The sequence below is a fragment of the Dryobates pubescens genome, chromosome 1 (genome assembly GCF_014839835.1).
Source record: "Dryobates pubescens isolate bDryPub1 chromosome 1, bDryPub1.pri, whole genome shotgun sequence".
Taxonomy (NCBI): domain Eukaryota; kingdom Metazoa; phylum Chordata; class Aves; order Piciformes; family Picidae; genus Dryobates; species Dryobates pubescens.
In genome coordinates this window covers 58979893-59001882 of record NC_071612.1, presented here as the reverse complement: position 1 = coordinate 59001882, position 21990 = coordinate 58979893, and the positions used below count along the sequence as shown (strand labels likewise).

The 21990-nt window shown below is 48.9% G+C and overlaps 1 protein-coding gene across 1 annotated transcript in view; it reads right to left on the bottom strand.

The window, feature by feature from the left end:
* Positions 1-21990, bottom strand: part of HDAC11 (histone deacetylase 11) — a 41759-nt gene that overhangs the window by 14815 nt on the left and 4954 nt on the right. Inside the window, exons 3-5 of the mRNA XM_054166473.1 lie at positions 21690-21790; positions 8836-8952; positions 2619-2661 (exon numbers count right to left, since the gene is read on the bottom strand). Of these exons, the coding sequence (XP_054022448.1) occupies positions 2619-2661; positions 8836-8952; positions 21690-21790 (261 nt within the window). The remainder of the gene's footprint in view (positions 1-2618; positions 2662-8835; positions 8953-21689; positions 21791-21990) is intronic.

Genomic DNA, 21990 nt, shown 5'->3' with positions numbered 1-21990 from the left:
AGGTGGGAAGTTGTTTCCTAGGCTGAACAACCCTGTGGTAGTTTGAGGCGATGCCTTTAAAGATTTTCCACAGATCTTGCACAGGAAGCAGTAAAATGTAAATTAATCACTACTGGGTGTAAAAAGGATAACAATGATAGTTCTAAACAATCCCATTGGAGAGGTAACAGACTGCAACTAGTTGTACAAAACAATCTTTCTCTCTTTCAGCCTCTTGGCTCTGGGAGATACCAACTTTGTGCTGTGCTGGCTTCTGCTGACTTAGGCTGCATTGTTTTGGCCAAGTCTAACAAAACAACTCTTGCTCTTTTCTCTTGCCCCTTTGTGTCCAGGGGAGTAGGAAGCTATTTGCTCCCCTGCTCTTTGGCCAGGGGGGTTCTTGTGTTGTTCATGAATACCTGTAAATACTGCAAATCCTCTGGATTTTGTACCTATTCTTTGCATTTCATTGTAGATTGTAATTTTGCTTGTAAATACAGCTCCATTTGCTTTCCAGCTGGGCTGGTTTGGTAAATTTGATGTTGGGGGGGGGGGGGGGGGGGGGGGAATTTTCAACCCACCACAAACCCCAAACCAAAGAGCATGGTGTCAGCATTATTTGCACATGCCCCTGTCTTCTGCAAGCACTCAGACCAGAGGAAGCTTTAAGAACTCTTCTGTCAAACAAAACCATTTCTCACAGGAAAAAAATAGAACTCCTAAGGCCTCTCCCTTCCAAACCTCTGTTTTATGTATCAGAAAGCAGAATTCTTCCTGAGGAACTCACTACAAGTATCTAAGGAAGAAAGCTGCCAGGCTCCCTTTAGATATCAGTCAATGTGATGAGATTTGGAGGTTGTTTTTGATGCCTGCTGCATGTTGAACAGCCGACATTCGCTTTGGAGATGCTGCCCGTTAGGAACGACAGAAACCCCCCCGATGAACACCAGCAGCTGAGCCTTGCAGGCCACAAAACACTGCTGGAGGAGCTGGCTGGTTGTGCACTGCTCTCTGCTAGCAGCAGGAGAACAGATTTACATTCACCAGATCCGTCAGAATTCTCTCATTCAAGCCTTTCTCAGGAAAAAAACACTGCCCAGCCAAAAATAGACACCAAATGTTACAGCTCTGCTCTGCAGCCTGGGAACCAGGCTTTGAGCTGGGGGAATGAAATCAGCTGAGGATGAGAACCCATCCAATGCATGAAAATCACTTTAGAATGTAATGAAAACAAAGTTTTCCTTGAGATAGTTACACTTAGCCCAATCTACGGGTTTTTTTGGCACTACTTCAGCCAAAACACTTTTCCTTATCCCTAGCTGTGCCCAGCTGGGGCCCTTTCCTCTGTCCTGCCTGTGAGATCTGTCTCTAGCTGGGGCCCTTTCCTCTGTCCTGCCTATGAGATCTGTCTCTAGCTGGGGCCCTTTCCTCTGTCCTGCCTATGAGATCTGTCTCTAGCTGGGACCCTTCTCTCTGTCCTGCCTATGAGATCTGTCTCTAGCTGGGGCCCTTTCCTCTGTCCTGCCTATGAGATCTGTCTCTAGCTGGGACCCTTCTCTCTGTCCTGCCTATGAGATCTGTCTCTAGCTGGGACCCTTCCCTCTGTCCTGCCTATGAGATCTGTCTCTAGCTGGGGCCCTTTCCTCTGTCCTGCCTGTGAGATCTGTCTCTAGCTGGGGCCCTTCCCTCTGTCCTGCCTATGAGATCTGTCTCTAGCTGGGGCCCTTCCCTCTGTCCTGCCTATGAGATCTGTCTCTAGCTGGGGCCCTTTCCTCTGTCCTACCTATGAGATGTCTCTAGCTGGGGCCCTTCCCTCTCTCCTACCTATGACATCATGTCTTTAACTGGGTCCCTCTTTTCTTTCCAAAACCTACTGTAATTAAAAATAATTCAAAGCATTTCCATTCACTTGACATCTCTATTTCCTTTCAGCTAGGCATCTGCATTTCATTCAGGTAGGACTTTTAACTTATCACACTAAGAATTTGTGTTTGTATTCAACTAGGAGCTTGTATTTCATTCCACTAGGAACTTGTATTTACCTGCCACTAGGAATTTGTATTGATATTCAGCTAGGAATTTGTATTTATTCAATTAGGAGCCTGTATTTTCATCCAACTAGGGGTGGCATTAACCCAGGAATTTGTACTTTATTAGACTGTAAATTTCTACTTTATTAATTTCCACATTAATATTTTCCTTAATTACCAACTATTTCATTATAACACTGCAACCCAGCTGCTAGTGGATGAGAAAAGAAATACTCTGCTGCTTTCCTATGTTTCCCTTTTGAGTTGAGGTTAGCACAATCCAGTCCCTTTCTGCTGGTCTGAACATGCTCATGCTGCACAGACCCAGCAGGACCTCCACCCCACCTCATGCTGCACAGACCCAGCAGGACTTCATCCCCACCTCATGCTGCACAGACCCAGCAGGACTTCCACCCCACCTCATGCTGCACAGACCCAGCAGGACTTCCACCCCACCTCATGCTGCACAGACCCAGCAGGACTTCCATCCCACCTCATCCTGCACAGACCCAGCAGGACTTCCACCCCACCTCATGCTGCACAGACCCAGCAGGACTTCCACCCCACTATTTCAGGCCCCATTTTTAAATGCACTGCTTTTGTACTTACCCACATTGATTGCCCAACCTTGATCAACAGCAAGTTTTCCTGCCTTGAGAAAATGACAGTGAGAACTTCAGGACAAAGGAAGAAGCCATCTGGCAGTGTCTGCTCCCACCCCAACAGCAACCCGGGGCACTGGGACGTGCCCACTGAACTTCTGGATGGTTTTAGCACTGCAGATCTCAGATACCAACCATACAAAACTACCCTTGGCAGAATTAGTTGAAACAACATAAAAAAAAATGTGCTCCCTCCTCTGTATTTCATTGTCTGGCAGCTAAACAGGTCTAAAAGTAACTGCACTCTGCAGAGATGGACACTGCCCTCCAGCATGGAAATGGAAAAGGGAAAGCACAAGTGCTGGAAGAGGAAAAAGTCAGCTAGCATCTCCTAATGTCCTTCCTGCTCAGGGAAAAATAGGAAGAATTGAAAATAAAAATACTGAACCCCCTGAAAATAGATGAAAAGAGTTACAGCTGGGGCTGGGAAGAGGAAAATGCCACATTCTGACATGTCCTGTGACTTCTGTTAGTCTGCAAATGCTCTAACAGCACAGTCCAGAGGAGTAGCAATCCTGCTCCCTCCACTATGGAGCAGCTGTGCCTGTGTCTCTCCTTTGAACTCCAATGACATTCAGGGAAGTAAAGGATTGGCAGAGAAGAGATAGGCAAGGATTAAATGGTGAGCCCTTAACTGAAAAAAAAAAAAAGACTTCTCATAGAATGCTTTTGCTTGGAGGAGACCTTTCAGTAGCAAGCATGAATCCAGCACTGCCAGGTCACCACTAAACCATGGCCCTCAGCACCTGAGCAGAGGTGACAGATGTAGCTGGTGAGCAGTGTGGTGTTTTGGGACTAGCTACAGTTGGTGGCACAGTGTTTGGATGCTGGGCCAATGAAAGGAGAGGAATAGGACTGATGTGACACTTGGGGAGCAGAGTGAGATGTTGAGAAAGTGACAGACCACTGTGAGAAAGGGAAGAGATCCTGCAGGACAAGTGGAGAAAAACTTTCCAGTTAAACTTTGGAGATGAACAAGCATAAACTCCTCATGTGCCAGGAGCAGATGAGACAGATCAAAAGTCAGGACAAAACTATTTACCTGGTGTACTTTGGATTGTGTCATCTGGAAAGCCTGACTACGACCATCTTGTGATGAAGCCTTAGCCACGCTCCTGCCGTACTGATTGCTTTTATTTCCATGCTTGGCAGGTGTGGAGAGGTACAATCCAAGCACTATGTGGAAGTAAATACTAGTTGTATATGGACATCTTTGCTGCAGTGGCTAAGAAGCAGAACTAGCTATTTCCTTCTGAAAATGCAGACACATCAAATAACATACACTTCAAAGATAACTATGGGGTTTCCCCCCCCACTAAAATATCTGCTTATTGTTCATCAGAAATAGTGTGGCCAGCAGGAGCAGGGAAGTCATTGTGCCCCTGTACTCAGCATTGGTTAGGCCACACTTTGAGTCCTGTGTCCAGTTCTGGGCCCCTCAATTTAAGAAGCACATTGAGACGCTTGAAGGTGTCCAGAGAAGGGCAGCAAGGCTGGTAAGAAGTCTCGAGCACAGCCCTGTGAGGAGAGGCTGAGGGAGCTGGGGTTGCTTAGCCTGGAGAAGAGGAGGCTCAGGGGAGACCTCATTGCTCTCTACAACTATGTGAAAGGAGGTTGTAGCCAGGAGGGGGTTGGTCTCTTCTCCCAGGCAACCAGCACCAGAACAAGAGGACACAGTCTCAAGCTGCACCAGGGGAAGTTTAGGCTGGAGGTGAGGAGAAAGTTCTTCCCAGAAAGAGACAAACAAGATAAGGAGGAGGCAAGATCTGGGAATAAGAGCAATTAGACTGAGTAGAAAAAACCACAGAGTAGTGAAATAATGATGTAATCTTTTAGAGTTAAACCAATAGTATGTGTTAAATTAGAATAGAATTAACTATGCATAAGATAAGACTATAAATAATGAAGCATGGAACAATAAAGTTGGATGATTTCTGTCACTCATATTGAGTCATGTCGTCCCTGTCTCTGTTCTCGTCATTGGCCATTGGGATGTGCTGCCTAGGGAGGTGGTGGAGTCACCATCCCTGGAGGTGTTCAAGAGAGGACTGGATGTGGCACTTGAAGCCATGGTCTAGTAGTCATGAGGTGTTGGGTGACAGGTTGGACTTGATGGTTGCTGAGTTCTTTTCCAACCTTATTGATTCTATGATTCTATACACAGCTTTGAAACCCCTCCAGGGAAGAGGACTCCACCACCATCCTAGGCAGCCTCTTCCAGGGCTTGACAACCCTGACTGGACTTGATGATCTCTGTCTGATGGTCTCACTAATTCTGTGATTCTGTGAACCCTTTTGGAGAAGGCCTTGTTTTGGCCAGGAAGAGGCAAGGAGGTGTTTAAGTGCAGCATTCCTGCAGTGTGATGGTAAACCAAAAGAGATATTACTAGCTAGCATGAAAGAGAAATAACAAAAGAGAGAGAAAAAGCTATCAGCAGCTTATTCTTTTCTGTAATCATGGAAAGAACATTTCACACATCATATATGAAAGGAAATTGGGCCAGTTGAGAATTCTTCATCATCAATATTTATATCTGAACAGTTCTAATTTAGTAGCAAGCAAACCACTGGGAAGGTAAACATCATCCTGTTATGGATGTGCTAACTTACCCAAATGAGATCTGCAGAAAAGATTGGAGGTTCTGAGCTAGAAAAGCCATTAAGTCACAGGGAAAGCACATTAGCTGTGATTTAGTTCACTTCCTAGGGATCCCTCACCAAAAGCAATCTTCCCAGATTGCTGCAAAAATCATTAAAACCTGCAGAAACTCAACGGGGGCTTTCGTGATAAACAGGACCAGCAGGAACGGCAGAAGATTGTGCTGCTGAGTGGTACTGTACCACTTTTATTGCCTGGTGAATCAAAGCTGCCTTGAAAGGACAGGCCTGCCTCCCATTGTGGAAATAAACAGGGGGAGATGACAGCATGTGGCAGCAAGGCCCAGCCAGAAGGGAGCAGGGATGTCACCCCTAGCTCAGGAGGCATGAGCCAATCACAGGTGGTTAGTGGTGATCTGCTGTCCCCCAGGGCTCCCTTTGGAGCCACATCTATGTAAAATCTTCAGCAGTGATCTGGAGGAAGGGATAGAGGCACCCTCAGAAAGTTTGCAGATGAGGAGGGTGGTCTGCTGGAGGGTAGGAAGGCTCTGCAGAGGCTTCTGCACAGGCCAGTGGGATCTGGTTCTACAAGGCCAAGTGCTGGGTCCTGCATTTGGGTCACAACAACCCCATGCATGCTGCGGGCTTGGGGCGGAGTGGCTGGAAACTGCCCAGCAGAGAAAGACCTGGGGGTGCTGGTTGACAGCAGCTGAAGATGAGCCAGGGTGTGCCCAGGTGGCCAAGAAGACCACCAGCATCCTGGCCTGGATCAGCAATGGTGTGGCCAGCTCCAGCAGAGAAGTGATTGTGCCCTTGCACTCAGCGCTGGTGAGGCCACATTTCAAGGACTGGGTTCACTTTTGGGGCCCTCACCCCAAGAAGGACACTGAGGGGCTGGAGTAGGTCTAGAGAAGGGCAAAGCAGCTGGTGAACAGTCTGGAGAGAAGAGCTGGTGTAGAGCAGCTGAGGAACCTGGGGGTGTTTAGTCTGGAGAAGAGGCTGAGGGGAGATCTCATTGCTCTCTACAGCTCCCTGAAAAGAGGCTGGAGCCAGGTTGGGGGTCAGGTTCTTCACCCTGGTAACAGGAGACAGGATGATAGGAAAGGGCCTCAAGTTGCACCAGAGGAGGGTGAAGTTGGACATTAGAAGAAAATTCTTCCCTGAAATGGTTCTCAGACACTGACACAGGCTGCCCAGGGAGGTAGTTGATTCCCCATCCCTGGAGGTGTTTCCAAGAGGCAGAGCTGTGGTGCCGAGGGCAATGGTTTAGAGAGTGGTTGAGCTGGATGAGCTTAAAGGGCTTTGCCAACCAAAACAATTCCATGATTCTCTTTCTTCTACATGGCCACATTTCTAGCTAGTGAGCAATTAATGAAGACACCTTTCTGAAGGTCACACAAGCACAATGCAAAACATCACGGAGCTACTGACCAAGCTGAGACAGGTTTCACACAAGTGGACTGTCAAGACCCTCCAGAAATATCAAAGGAAACTTTAGACTCTTCCCAATTCTTTTTCTCTTCTACCATCTCCTTCATTCCTCATAACTACTGTACAGAAAGACATATAACATAATGAGAGAAGACTCAGCATCTTCCTACTCAGACAGGACCCTGCAGACTGCAACCCTTTACCTCAGTAACCTCAACTGACTGCAGTCAGCACCGCAGAGAGAACTGACCGGAACCTGAAGTGATGCTGAAGGACTGGATGGACACAGGATGGAGCTACTCCTTTGTGAGTGACAACCCAAAACTTTTCAGCACCTTGAACTGTAGGAAGCACATGAAACATGAATTCTTGCTTTTTACTACTACCCAGTCTGTAACATCTGGTTAAAAAAAACCAAACCACAAACCAACCCAAACTACAAAGTCAAAGTACCCTGAGCTTCCCAGCGCTCCACTGACAGCAAGGTGACCACACAGAGATAACAGCAAAACCAGTTTGGTGCTGCCTCCAGCTCCTGTTGGTAAATTGCCAGGAGATAGATTTCCCAGAATCCCAGCATGGGGGGACTGGAAGGGAACTCTGGGGATCACCCAGTCCAACCCACCTGCTAAAGCAAGGCACCCACAGCAGCTTGCCCAGGATCACAATGCCCAGGGGTGTTTGGAATCTCTCCAGAGCAGGAGACTCCACAACCTCTCTAGGCAGCCTGCTCCAGGGCTCCAGCACCCTCACACCAAAGAATTTTCTCCTGCTGTTCAGGTGGAACCTCCTGGGTTCCAGTTTGTGCCTGTTGCCCCTTGTCCCATCATTGGGCACCACTGGAAAGAGTCTGGCCCCATCTTCTTGCTGTCTACACTTTAGCTCCTTCTGAGCTGACATTGAGAAGATCTCCTCTGTCATCTGTTAAGATTTTTGGTAGCAGAAACCAAACAGCTGGCAGAGAGTGACTCAAACATAGAATGCTAGAATGGTTTGGGTTGGAAGGTTTCAACCCCCCCTGCCACAGCCAGGGACACCTCCTACTAGACCAGGCTGCTCAAGGCTCCATCTAGCCTGGCCATGAGCACCTCCAGGGAGGGGACATCATCAACCTCCCTGAGCAACCTGTTCCAGAGTCTTACCACCCCCACTGGAAAGCATGTCTTCCTGATCTCCAGTCTAAGTCTCCCCTGTTCCAGCTCAAAGCCATTGCCCTTTGTCCTGTCACTACAATGTCCTGCTTGGACATTTTTTTCTCTCCTACCATCTCCTTCAGTCCTCATAACTGCTTGGACACTGTGATCCTGGCCAATCTCCTGTGGATAACCTAAACCAGGGTTTGGACTGGACAATCTTCAGAGGTCCCTTCCACTGGCCACCATGGTGGGATTCTGGGATTTTTCCCTTCCTGTCATTTCTGCAAATGCCAGACCAGAAAAGCAGGTTTGTCCTTCACCTTGGGAGCTGCTAACAAATGTCAAACTTTGCCCATGTTTAGGACTCCACACCAATTCCTTTCCCCCTGTAGGTCTCCAGGGCTCAAGTCTTTTAGAATAACAGAATCAACCAGGTCGGAAAAGACCTCAGAGATCATCAAGTCCAACCTCTTACCTAATACCTCACACCTCATCACAACTAAACCACGGCTTCAAGTGCCAAATCCAAGCCTTTTATGAACACCTCCAGGGACAGGGACTCCACCACCTCCCTGGGCAGCACATTCCAATAGCCAATCACTCTTTCAGGGAAGAACTTTCTCTTCACCTCAAGCCTAAACTTCCCCTGGCACAGCTTAAGACTGTGTCCTCTTGTTCTGGTGCTGGGTGCCTGGGAGAAGAGACCAACCCCCACCTGTCTACAACCTCCCTTCAGGGAGTTGTAGACAGCATGAAGGTCTCCCCTGAGCCTCCTCTTCTCCAGGCTAATCAACCCCAGCTCCCTCAGCCTCTCTTCACAGGGCTGTGCTCCAGACCCCTCCCCAGCCTCTTTGCCCTTAGAGGGTCACAGCCTTCAAATTTTAGCCAGCACTGCAGAAACTAGAAAGGATTCTTTTAGCTACATAAAATATGACAACTGAGAGGTTTGCAGGAATCACCAAGTTTAACTAGCATGAAGGTGAAGGAAGAGCACTTTACCATTATTGTTCCTCCTGTCTGGGTTCGCAGGGGTCTCAGAACTCTCCTCTGGACAATGAAATTGGGCAGAAAGGCAACTGGTGGAATCTCTGTGATTGTAGCCACAACAAACGACCACTGCAAGGGGGAAAACAGAAGACCCAATTAACATAGCCCACCTTGATGGTGACATTTAGGTCTCACAGCAGTTATCATAGAATAAAATCATAGAATAGGCCAGGCTGGAAGGGACCTCCAAAGCTCACCCAGTCTGACCTCCCTGCAGTCAGCAGAGACATCCTCAACTAGATCAGGTTGCCCAGGGCCTCGTCCAGCCTCCCTTGAATATCTCCAGGGAAGAAGCCTCAGCTTCCATGTGCAACCTGTTCCAGTGTCCCACCACCCTCACACTGAAGAACTTCTTCCTGATATCCAATCTCAATCTGCTCTTCTCCAGTTTGAAGCCATTGCCTCTTGTCCTGTCCCTGCAGGCCTTTGCAAACAGTCTCTCTCCAACCTTCTTGTAGCCCCTTTCAGGTACTGGAAGGTTGCTATTAGGTCTCCCCCAGGGCCTCCTCTTCTCCAGTCCTTTTCCTCAGGGCTGCTTTCTCTCCCCTCCTCCCCCAGCCTGTACTGACAGTGAGGATTGTTCCAGCCCAGGTGCAGAACCCTGCACTTGCTCTTGTTGAGCCTCATGAGGTTCACCTGGGTTCACCTCTGCAGCCTGTCCAGGTCCCTCTGGATGCCATCCTGTCCCTCTGGTGTATGGACAGCACCACTCAGCTTGGAGTGTGCAGTCAATCTCTGTCATTGATGAGAACATTAAACAGTGCAGGTCCCTGTACAGCATCACAGGTCCTTAGCAAGATTTGCAGTGTCTTTTGATGGAGGTGCCCACAACAGTCCTTATGAGTAACCTCCAAGTAAGCTTGTCCTCAGGTTCTCAACTATCACAATCATCACTGTCAACCACCATCAGATTTTACTATCAAACAGTAGTAACTCAGGAATTTTTCAGCAAGGTAGTGTGTCAGAAAACTTGATAGCCCTGGGATGGGGAGGAAGAGCTGCAGAATGCCCTTCAGCACTGCTAACAGCAAACTGCACCTGGTATCTTGTTCCAACCTAAAATACCTTTTCCTGTGTCAAGTCACAAGGATACACCAAGGAGAAAGGGACAACCAACAGACAGACAACTCAGCTAAGAGGTCCAAATATGTAGGTGAACACACAGGGAAAACTCCAGAGTGGAGAAGTGATTAACATTTGATTTTACATAAAATCCTTCTGGAAAATGTCTCAAGGAAAGGTTCTGGCAAGAACTCCAAGCATCAAGAGTAGGAGTTGAAGGTTAGAACACAAAATGTTTGCAGTGTGTAACTGCTGGTTTGCAAACACCTATGGACTGCCTCAAAGAGCTTCTAACAACATTGCTACCAGCCAGAACACTTCTAAATATATTTCAAAGCCCAAGTCACAAGGCAGAATTCTCCCCTTCATCCAAGGCTGGGACATTCAGGTACCCAGCAGAATAGAATAGAATAGAATAAACCAGGTTGGAAGAGACCTTCGAGATCATCGTGTCCAACCTATCATCCAACACTACCCAATCAACTAAACCATGCATCCAAGCATCCTGTCAAGCCTCGCCCTGAACACCCCCAGCGACGGCGACCCCACCACCTCCTCAGGCAGCCCATTCCAGTGGGCAATCACTCTCTCTGTGTAAAACTTCCTCCTAACCTCCAGCCTAAACCTCCCCTGACGCAGCCTGAGACTGTGTCCTCTTGTTCTGGTACTGGTTGCCTGGGAGAAGAGACCAACCTCCACCTGTCTACAACCCCCCTTCAGGTAGTTGTAGAGAGCAATAAGGTCTCCCCTGAGTCTCCTCTTCTCCAGGCTAAGCAACCCCAGCTTCCTCAATCTCTCCTCATAGGGCTTGTGTTCCAAACCCCTCACCAACTTTGTTGCCCTTTTCTGGACTCGCTCCAGCAAGTCAACCTCCTTCCTAAACTGAGGGGCCCAGAACTGGACACAGGACTCAAGGTGCGGCCTAACCAGTGCAGTGTACAGGGGCAGAATGACCTCCCTGCTCCTGCTGGCCACACTGTTCCTGATGCAGGCCAGGATGCCACTGGCCCTCCTGGCTGCCTGGGCACACTGCAGGCTCATGTTCAGTCTACCATCAACCAGCACCCCCAGGTCTCTCTCAGCCTGACTGCTCTCCAGCCACTCTGACCCCAGCTTGTAACTCTGCATGGGGTTGCTGTGGCCAATGTGCAGAACCCGGCACTTGGATGTGTTAAATCTCATGCCATTGGACTCAGCAGGAGCCATTTTGCACCCTGCACAGAGATGCTGAAGGGCTCCCTGGACTCAGGATCACTGGTAGCTAGCTGGTTACAAATGGGAGCACGGACAAGGGGCCAGTTTTGAACCAGAGACAATCACAGGCCTGTTTCAAGGTCCTCTGCTCATCCAATCTCTACTTTGGCTTCTCAGTAGCAGTGTTTCAGCTAAAACAGGGCTCTGGGCAGCCTGATCTAGTTGAGGATGTCCCTGTTGAGTGCAGGGGACTGGATGAGCTTCAGAGATCCCTTCTAACCCAGACCATCCTATGACTCTACAAAGCACAACTGGGTGGGCTGGAGGAGTGCCACGATTCATAAAGCTCTTCAGCACTAACTACACTTTGCCATTTTGAACTCTTAAGTTCATTTGAAGCTCTTATTACTTCTGTAAGTGTAAGACATTAATCTACCACACCAGCAGCTCTCTATCATTAACAAAGTGCTTTAATTATTCTGTACCACAGTCAATCTTGAGAGTCCTTCTGCACAACGCTTCAGCTTCTAAACAAGCAGAGTGTGGAAAACTACATTCCATCCTGGTCTCAAATCCTACAATCACAGAATGCACTGGGTTGGAAGGGACCTCTAGAAGTCATCTTGTTCAGGCATCTGCAACTAGAGCAGGCTGCTCAGAGCCCCACCAAGCCTGACCTTGAATGTCCCCAGGGACATGGCTCCACCAACTCCCTGAGCAACCTGTTCCAGTGTCTCACCACCCTCACTGGAAAGAACTTCCTCCTAATCACCAGTCTTAATCTTCTCTCTTCCAGCTCAAAGCCATTGCCCATTGTCCTACCGCTACAAGCACTTGGAAAAGGTCCCTCTCCAGCTCTACCACAGCCCCCTTCAGGTACTGGAAGGCTGCTCTAAAGTCTCCCCAGAGCCTTCTCTTCTCCAAGTTGAACAGCCCCAACTCTCTCTGCCTGTTCCTGTAAGAGAGGTGCTCCAGCCCTCACATCACTTTCATGTCCTCCTCTGGACCCACTCCAGCAGGTCCATGTCCTTCTTGTGTTGAGAGCCCCAGAGCTGGACATAGCACTCCAGATGAGGTCCCACCAGAGCAGAGCAGCAGAATCACCTCTCTTGACCTGCTGGCCACACTTCTTCTGATGCAGCCCAGGCTGCCACTGGCCTTCTGGGCTGCAAGTGCACATTGCTGGCTCATGTCCAGCTTCTCATCCACCAAGGACTGCAAAGGTCACGTTTGGATGGAACACAATTCGATCTCAAATGTCAGCAACGATCAGCCCACTTCAGAAAGTCCTAATGCAGTTTAAAAACAGTTTTCATGGCAATGGGAAGGAATGGGAGCAAAAAAAAGACTCAAATAAGGTGCACAGCTGCAGGTTGTTAAGGGAATGCAGAAATCCATGTGTGGGATGAGCAGAGTGAGCAAAGGACACTTAGAGCACAGTGCCAAGCCAGAGCCATGCACTGCTGCAGCCTTACCCCTTTACTGTGTTTATGTCCTAGCAGAACCATAGACTCATTCAGGCTGGAAAAGCCCTCTAAGATCAAGCCCAACCTTCTGCCCAACACCTCCATGACCATCAGACCACTGGCCTTAGAATAGAATAGAATAAAATTAACCAGGTTGGAAAAGACCTTTGAGATCATCCAGTCCAACCTCTCACCCAGCACCATCTAATCAACTAAACCATGGCACCAAGTGCCTCATCCAGGCTCTTCCTAAACACCTCCAGCGATGGTGACTCCACCACCTCGTCCCAAAGTGCCACATCTCCACATTTCTTGAACACATCCAGGGCTGGTGACTCCACCACTTCCCTGGGCAGCCTGCTCCAATGCCCCAGGGTACAGGGAAGAGCCATCAGACTGTGAGGAGAGTCCTGGGGCTCACAAATGAAGCCACAGCCTAGTGGAAAAGCTTCTCAAAAGCACCACTGCAATGACTGAGAAATGCTGCCTCGATCTGCTGCCGAGCTTTGTGCTTTTTGTCTTCAGTGTGTTGGGTTTGCTTTCCAACATCTCCTGCAATAAATTCTCAGCACAGCTATGTCTATATTAAAAAAAAAAAAAGCAACCAACCAAAAAAATCCAGAAAGCCAAAGGAACTGGGTTGATCTAATTGTGTACTTCTGCATGCTGCACAAATACAGAATGGTTGTGAGCAGAGCAGGACATTAACTACGTTTTCCAGGCTGTCAGCTGGCTTCAATACCACAGCTCCTCACACATTATTAGTTTCCCTTTGATAGAGAACAAAGCCTTCAATCTTTCATTATTATTCCTTCAGATCAGTACTTTTGAGTCCAAATTGCACACATCAGAAGAACATCAGTTACTATTTCTTTGGGTAGCTGCTTGCTCTCACTCAGCCATCATCAAATTACTGCTTCTCTAGTAAAGTTTTCCAGACATGTAATTAAGTAACTCAGAAATTAAAACTTGGTCTGGATTCAGGGAAGAGTGAGACTGTACAAACACCACTCACAGATGTGTCTCCACTTTCCCCTTCTACTTACCAGCTCCACTTTTTATTTCTATCAGCAGACATTTTTTAATCCTGTGGATGAGCTTCAGTTTCCACTTGGAAAAATTACATGGACTCCCTGTTTTCTGCAGAGGACAGAAGGCAGGGTAACCCTTCCCCAGCTATAGCCTCCTTTCACAGGTGTCTGCTGCCAAATGAACCACAAGGCCACTGCCATTAAATGTGGCAAAGCGTGACACTGTGCCAAGATCACAGAACCATGGAATTGGTGGAGTTCAGATCATCCACTCCAACCATTCTCTAACTCTACCAAGGCTGCAGCTAACCCATGGCCCTCAGCACCACAGCTCTGCCTCTTTGAAACACCTCCAGGCATGGGGATTCAATCACCTCCCTGGCAGCCTGTGCCAGGCTTTGAGAACCCTTTCAGGGAAGTAGTTTCTTTTTCTTCTTCACCCTAAATCTCCTCTGGTGCAACCAGAGACCTCTTGTCTGATCTCTTGTTACCAGGGTGAAGAGACCAACCCCCACCTGGCTCCAACCTCCTTTTAGGGAGCTGTAGAGCAAGAAGGTCTCCCCTCAGCCTCCTCTTCTCCAGACTAAACAGCCTCAGTCCCCTTAGCCCTGTTCTCCAGACCCTTCACCAGCTTTGCTGCCCTTCTCCAGTCCTCCTTCTTGTAGTGAGGGCCCCAGGGCAACATTACATAAAAAAAACCCTCAAAACCAAACCAAGCCCAGCCTTGAGAGTTCTTAATCTTCCTTGCTTCAACCCAAATTCTCTAGCAACCTATAGATGTAATGAGAATACCCTCACAGGATTCATCCAATATTATTGCTATTAGCTTTAATTCCTTGCCTGTAAAAACTCTCCTTAGAATCATAGAATAAGGTTGGAAAAGACCTCAGAGATCATCAAGTCCAACCCATCAACCAACACCTCATGACTAACTAAACTATGGCTCCAAGTGTCACATCCAATCTCCTCTTGAACACCTCCAGGGATGGTGACTCCACCACCTCCCTGGGCAGCACATCCCAAGGGCCAATCTCTCTTGCTGGGAAGAATTTTCTCCTCACCTCCAGCTTAAAGCTCCCCTGGCACAGCTTGAGACTGTGTCCTCTTGTTCTGGTGCTGATTGCCTGGGAGAAGAGACCAACCCTCACCTGGCTACAACCTCCCTTCAGGGAGTTCTAGACAGCAAGAAGGTCTTCCTGAGCCTCCTCTTCTCCAGGCTAAGCAACCCCAGCTCCCTCAGCCTCTCCTCACAGGGCTGTGCTCAAGGCCTCTCCCCAGCCTTGTTGCCCTTCTCTGGATACCTTCAAGTGTCTCAATGCCCTTCTTAAACTGAGGGGCCCAGAACTGGACACAGGACTCAAGGTGTGGCCTAACCAGTGCTGAGTACAGGGGCACAATGACTTCCCTGCTCCTGCTGGCTACACTGTTCCTGATGCAGGCCAGGATGCCCTTGGCCTTCTTGCCCACCTGGGCACACTGCTGGCTCATGTTCAGCTGCTGTCAACCTGTACCCCCAGGTCCCTTTCTGTTTGGCAGCTCTCCAGCCACTCTGACCCCAGCCTGTAGCTCTGCATGGGGTTGTTATGGCCAATGTGCAGAACCTGGCACTTGGATGTGTTCAATCTCATGCCCTTGGACTCTGCCCATCTGTCCAGCCTGTCCAGGTCCCTCTGCAGAGCTCTCCTACCCTCTAACAGATCAACATCTGCTCCCAACTTGGTGTCATCTCCAAATTTACTGATGATGGACTCAATCCCCTCCTCCAGATCATCAATAAAGATATTGAACAGGATGGGGCCCAGCACTGGTCCCTGGGGGACACCACTAGTGCCTGGCTGCCAACTGGATGTGGCACCATTCCCCACCACTAAGCACAGTTAACTGACTAAACAAATTTGTTCAATGTCTTAGTGTTCAAGGACTAAAAGTTAACCTGAGAAGCTAATATTAGGAAGCTGAAGTAGCTGCTTTTATGCTGATACATCCTGGTTTAATACAAACAGTGCATTAATGATCAAAGCCATCCTCTGCTGTGCTGCCTTTTATGTTATGCATTCATTGCATTCCAGCATTTTAAATAGCCAACAACATCATCAAATTTTGGTTTAAATTATGCACTTTTGTTCTCTAATATCTAAATTTATACTGTCTTTAAATCCCTGGTAAGTTCCTGCAGCTGGTCCCAGCTTGAAGGGAAAATTAAGGACTTAGAAATCTACCACCCCTAAGTAATTAAAGTCATTTTTGGGACCTTCTTTCCTAGGTACAGAAAGTGTGGGTTTAGGGTGGGCTTAATGGCAGATCAGATCCTCAAGGAGAGGAGGAAGCTTGCATTTTGCACACAGGTTTCCAGGTCAAGGCATGGACATACTCTTATCACAGAGTCACAGAATGGTGGGGGTTGGAAGGGACCTCTCAGGGTCATGCAGTCCAACCCTCCTGCCAAGGCATGGTCACCCAGAGAAGGTCACCCAGAAATACCTCCAGCTGGGTTTGGAATCTCTCTAGTGATGGAGACTCCACCACCTCTCTGAGCAGCCTACTCCAGTGATCCAGCAGCCTTACATTAAAGAAGCTCCCCCTCATGTTTAGATGGAACTTAGGTTCAAACCTCTGCCCATCTCCTCCTGTCCTGTCACTGGGCACCACTGCCAAAAGCCTGGTCCCATCTGCCTGATGCCCACCCTTTCAGAATTAATCAGCATTGATGAGATCCCCCCTCAGGCTGCTCTTCTCCAGACTATAAAGCCCCAATTCTCTCAGTCTTTCCTCATCAGAGACACCTCCAGGGCTGGTAGAAAGCAGAGGCAGGTGACAGCTACAAAACCACCCAGCCCCAGAGCAGTTTTGGTGCATCAGTCTCCCAACAAATGGATTGGGAATACTGGAAGGAAAGCCCAAACCCACTGTTAGCCAAATGCTGTCTTACCCTTCAAGGGGTTACCAGCTGCTTTAGCTCACAGCATTTGCACAGTGCTGTAAATACTGGAAGCCATCAGCCCCTGTTCCACAGGGCTAACTCTTCTTGCAGGGTGTTTTCTCCAAACATACTCAAGTATCATGGCCTTGAGAACCTTTCAGGAGACTCCTACAGACCTTCAGCTGACACATGTAGATGAAAAGTGAAGTAAGAGTGCATCCTGGGCTGCATCCAAAGCAGTGTGACCTGCCGGGTAAGGGAGGGGATTCTGTCCCTCTGCTCTGTGCTGCCGAGATCCCACATGGAGCACTGCATCCAGCTCTGGTGCCCCCCAGCACAACAAGGACTTGGAACAGTTGGGGGAAGGTCCAGAGGAGGCCATGAAGGTGATCAGAGGGCTGGAGAACCTCCCCTGTGGGGACAGGCTGAGAGACCTGGGGCTGTTCAGTTTGGTGAAGAGAAGGCTCCAGGGGGACCTCAGAGCAGCATTTCAGTATCTGAAGGGGATCTACACACAGGCTGGGGAGGGACTGTTCAGAAGGGGCTGTGGGGATAGGACGAGAGGCAATGGCTTGAAACTGGAGCAGGGCAGATTAGGTTGGACAGCAGGAGGAAGTTCTGCACAGTGAGGGTGGTGAGACACTGGAACAGGTTGCCCTGGGATGTGGTTGAGGGTCCATTCCTGGAGATATTCAAGGCCAGGCTGATGTGTCACTGGGCAGCCTGCTCTAGCTGGAGGTGTCCCTGCTGCCTGCAGGGGGGTTGACAAGATGACCTCTGAGGGTCCCTTCCAACCAAATGCAATCTGTGAAAGACTTGTATGGTCTGACAGCTGCTCTATAACCTTACTGCCTGTCTCCTTCCAACATTTCAGAATGCTGAGGTGCAGGAATTTCTAGTGTTATGTAAAAGAATGAAACAGACACTAAGTGGAAAAGTACTGCAAGCAAATTGTTCAAAGCCCAGTTGCTGCCTTGGACACCTCCACTCTTTAGAGCAGTGACCAGGGGGATCACCTCAATACAAAAGGCCAAATGTTGCTGTAAGGGAAGCAGGGAACAGGGAGACCCTTCCTTACAACACAGAGCTGATTTCCAGTAGATTCACCCATTTGGTTTCTCTCCAACCAGCCCCCAGCCAGCTGCTGCTGAGACACCAAACATCACTTCTGCTTGTAAGGCTAGAGAATTTCCTACCAGATCCACCCTCAAATCTTAAATGAAGATGTCCTGGTATGAGCAATGTGCTCTTGTGGCCAAGAAGGCCAATGCCATTCTGGGGTGGATCAGAAGGGCTGTGGTTAGTAGGCTGAGAGGTTCTCCTCCCCCTCTACTCTGCCTTGGTGAGGCTGCATCTGGAATATTGCATCCAGTTCTGGGTCCCTCAGTTCAAGAAGGCCCCCAGGCCTTGAAAAAGTCCAGCACAGAACCACAAAGATGACTAGGGGTAGTGGAATATCTTGCTTATGAGGAGAGCCTGAGGGAGCTGAGGAGCTCTCTGCAGCTTGGAGAGGAGGAGCCTGAGAGGTGACCTCATTCATGTTGATAAAGATGGAGCCAGGCTCTGCTGGGGGATGCCCAATGCCAGCACAAGGGGCAGTGGTGGAAGCTGAGGCAGAGGAAGCTCCATGGAAACATAAGGAAAACTTTTCCCTGTGAGGGTGACAGAACACTGGAACAGGCTGCCCAGGGGGGTTGTGGAGTCTCCTTCTCTGGAGTTGTTCAAAACCTGCCTGGATGTGTTCCTGTATGATCTGCTGTAGGTGACCCTGCTGTGGCAGGGGGGTTGGACTGGGTGAGCTTTGGAGGTCTCTTCCAACCCCTAAGATTCTGTGATTCTGTGAACAAAGACAAAACTAATTCTGGTCAAGTATGTGACTTCTCAGTTCAGTCTCTGCTCAGTGAGGCACTTTCTGAAGCTCAGGGCAGGTTTGCACAGCCAAGGGCTGCTTCTAGCAGAGAGAAGCAGATGGGGAGAGTTCCTGCCAAGGGCTCTGGCTTAGATTTGCTCCTAAGCAGACCAAGGGCACTGTCACAGCTCGCACTGGGGTGCAGGAAGTCAGAGGTAGCACCTGCAGGGAGCAGCAGACAGCACAGGTGACTCTCAACTGCCCAACAAGGGATTACAGCCCATGGATGGCATCTTCAGGAGCAAGGTGACAAATCACCAGGGTCAGGTTCTTGTTCCTCTCCTTCAATGGCCTGCATGCAAAGACTTTGTCCTTTGAGTCTCCCATCCTGATCTGCCTGTTCCTGACTCCAGTTCCTCTATCTGCTTCCCATCTGCTGCTGAGCCCAGCAGTGGTGACAGCAGCTCAATGCCATCAGGGGGTTGGGTTCAATATTGGGTTTGATTCTATTTGTTTTTATTATTTCCATCTCAGCAGGGTTAGTTCCTTTCATAGAATAAATAAGGTTGGAAAAAACCTCAGAGATCATCAAGTCCAACCTGTCACCCAACACCTCCTGACTAACTAAACCATGGCACCGAGTGCCACATCCAATCTCCTCTTGAACACCTCCAGGGATGGTGACTCCACCACCTCCCTGGGCAGCACATCCCAATGGCCATTCACCCTTTCTGTGAAGAATTTCTTCCTAACATCCAGCCCAAGCCTCCCCTGGCACAGCTTGAGACTGTGTCCTCTTGTTCTGGTGCTGGTTTCCTGGGAGAAGAGACCAACCCCCACCTGGCTACAACCTCCCTTCAGGGAGTTGTAGACAGCAAGAAGGTCTCCCCTGAGCTTTCTCTTCTCCAGGCTAAGCAACCCCAGCTCCCTCAGCCTCTCCTCACAGGGTTGTGCTCCAGACCCCTCCCCAGCCTCGCTGCCCTTCTCTGGACACGTTCAAGTGTCTCAGTGTCCTTCTTAAACTGAGGGGCCCAAAACTGGACACAGGACTCCAGGTATGGCCTAACCAGTGCTGAGCACAGGGCACAATGACTTCCCTGCTCCTGCTGGCCACACTATCCTTGATGCAGGCCAGGATGCCATTGGCCTTCTTGGCCACCTGGGCACACTGCTGGCTCATGTTCAGCTGCTGCCAATCACCACCCCCAGGTCCCTTTCTGTTTGGCTGCTCTACAGCCACTCTGACCTCAGCCTGTAGTACTGCATGGGGTTGTGTGACCAAAGTGCAGCACCTGGCACTTGGACTTGTTGAATGCTATCACATTGGACTCTGCCCATCTGTCGAGCTGGTCAAGGTCCCTCTGCCCTCCTACCCTCTAACAGATCAACTCCTGCTCCCAGCTTGGTGTCATCTGCAAACTTACTGATGATGGACTCAATGCCCTCATCCAGATCATCAATAAAGATATTGAACAGGATGGGGCCCAGCACTGATCCCTGGGGGACACCACTTGTGCCTGGCTGCCAGCTGGCTGTGGCACCATTCCTCACCACTCTCTGGGCTCAGCCTCCAGCCAGTTCCTAGCCCAGCTCAGAGTGCTGCTGTCCAAGCCAGGGGCTGACAGCTTGGCCAGCAGTTTGCTGTGTGGGACAGTGTCAAAGGCCTTGCTGAAGTCCAGGCAGACCACATCCACAGCCTCCCCACATCCACCAGGTAGTCACCTGGGCATAGAAGGAGATCAGGTTGGAGAGGCAGGATCTGTCCTTCCTAAATCCATTAACATCTCCTTCTCTGGAGACTTTCAAGAGCCATCCAGAGGTGTTCCAGTGTGACCTGCCCTTGGTGATCCTGCTCTGGCAGGGGGGCTGGACTCAATGATCTCTGGAGGTCCTCCTGCCATTCTGTGATTCCAGTTTCTAACAGTTGCAGGAAATATTCTCTCAAGAAAAGGGGAAGGAGAGACAGGCATCTGAATGCACAGGACAGTACTGGCTTTGAACCCCAAGACACACCTTAGACAGACAGCTCCCTGTGAAGCCATCCTGTAGGGACTAAAATGATGACAATGATATTCCAAACTGAGCTACGCACATCACGCCCTGCTTCAGAGAAGTGCCTCAGTAAAAAGAGGTGGGTGGTTCTGTGGAATTAAAAGCTCAATATCAAGAATAGCTGCAATAAAAATCAAATCTAATGATGTATGAAATTGCATGTAACTTTATAGCACAGAGAGAAGCAGCTTATGAGAACTCAGAAAAGGAGCTGGAGTGAGAAAGTTCACACAAATAACAGAGCCCTTACACAGAGAAAATGAAACATCCCAGAAATAGCAATACAAGGACTCCTTCACCACTGAAGGACAAAGATGACTCAAAGTAACTTCTTCTGAATTGTGAAATGGAAGATTATTTCTCACAGAAATCCCTCCTCTGCCTTCCAAGTGTTGCAAAACAAAAACACCATCACCTGCCCGCACCAGCTATGCAATTCCACCTACAGATGGCTGAGTGCATTCAGAAACAAAGATCTCACACCTCTAAAGCTGCACTGAAGCTTAACAAATGGCTGTTTCATTTAGATATACCCAAAGACTGCTCTTTATCCCCTGTGAATTTGAAATCTTGCATGAGAAAACCCTCACACACAGCTAACAGGCAAGGTTATGCCCCTGCATTGATCTTTCCTCTCTCTCCATACACCATCAACACAGACAGTGTCTAAGTATGAAACCAGATGATCTTTAAGATCCCTTCCAACCCAAAGCATTCCATGACCCTGTGATTCTATGAGGCCAGTTCTTCCCTGTGCAGCAAACTGACAACAGAATCCCTACATGGAAGATCTTTTGAGACTACCTGAACACCAAAGCATACAGCAACCCCTGCATTAAACCCCAGCCACTGAAGCACCCCATTTTCATGCTCCCCAACCTGTCTTCAATTTCAGAACTGTGTTGTGCTAGACTACATCCATACTTACACTGTGAGGATTAAAACCCTGGTACTAAGGAGAGTATTATTTACATGCCAAACATTAAAAATGTTCCTCATGTCCATCTCACTTTGTTGGAATATGATTGCAGGTCACCTGGATAGGAGATGGCAGATCCTCTTTCCCCTCCGGAGTGTCAAGTTCCTGCTCGTTCTGTGTGTGTTCTCTCAGTGACAAGGTTATCAAACACCCCACTCTGTACAAGCTGATTCCATCACCAATCTAGCAGGGTATGTGTTGCCTTCAACAGGAAGTGTAGACAGCTTGTTGAAAAACACATGAAGTACAGCACCTTTAACTTATTAAGGTAGCGCCTCGTGTGAACAACCAAGAGATCTTCGTCAGCGGCTTCCCGTGCCTGTACAATCAAGTCATCTGCAATTAGCTTTTCTTCTGGAAGGGGAGAGAAAGAACAGTTGGCATTGCAAACCATTGCTTCACTGCCTGTATTGCACCCTGCCAAAGGAGCTACTCTGGCCGGGGTGCAGTGACTTGTCACGTCAGTCGCCAGAACAACTGTTGTTTGCTCAGTGGTACAAACAGCCTCTGCACAGGCCAGGTGTTGTGGTGATGAGTACCTGGGCACTACAGAA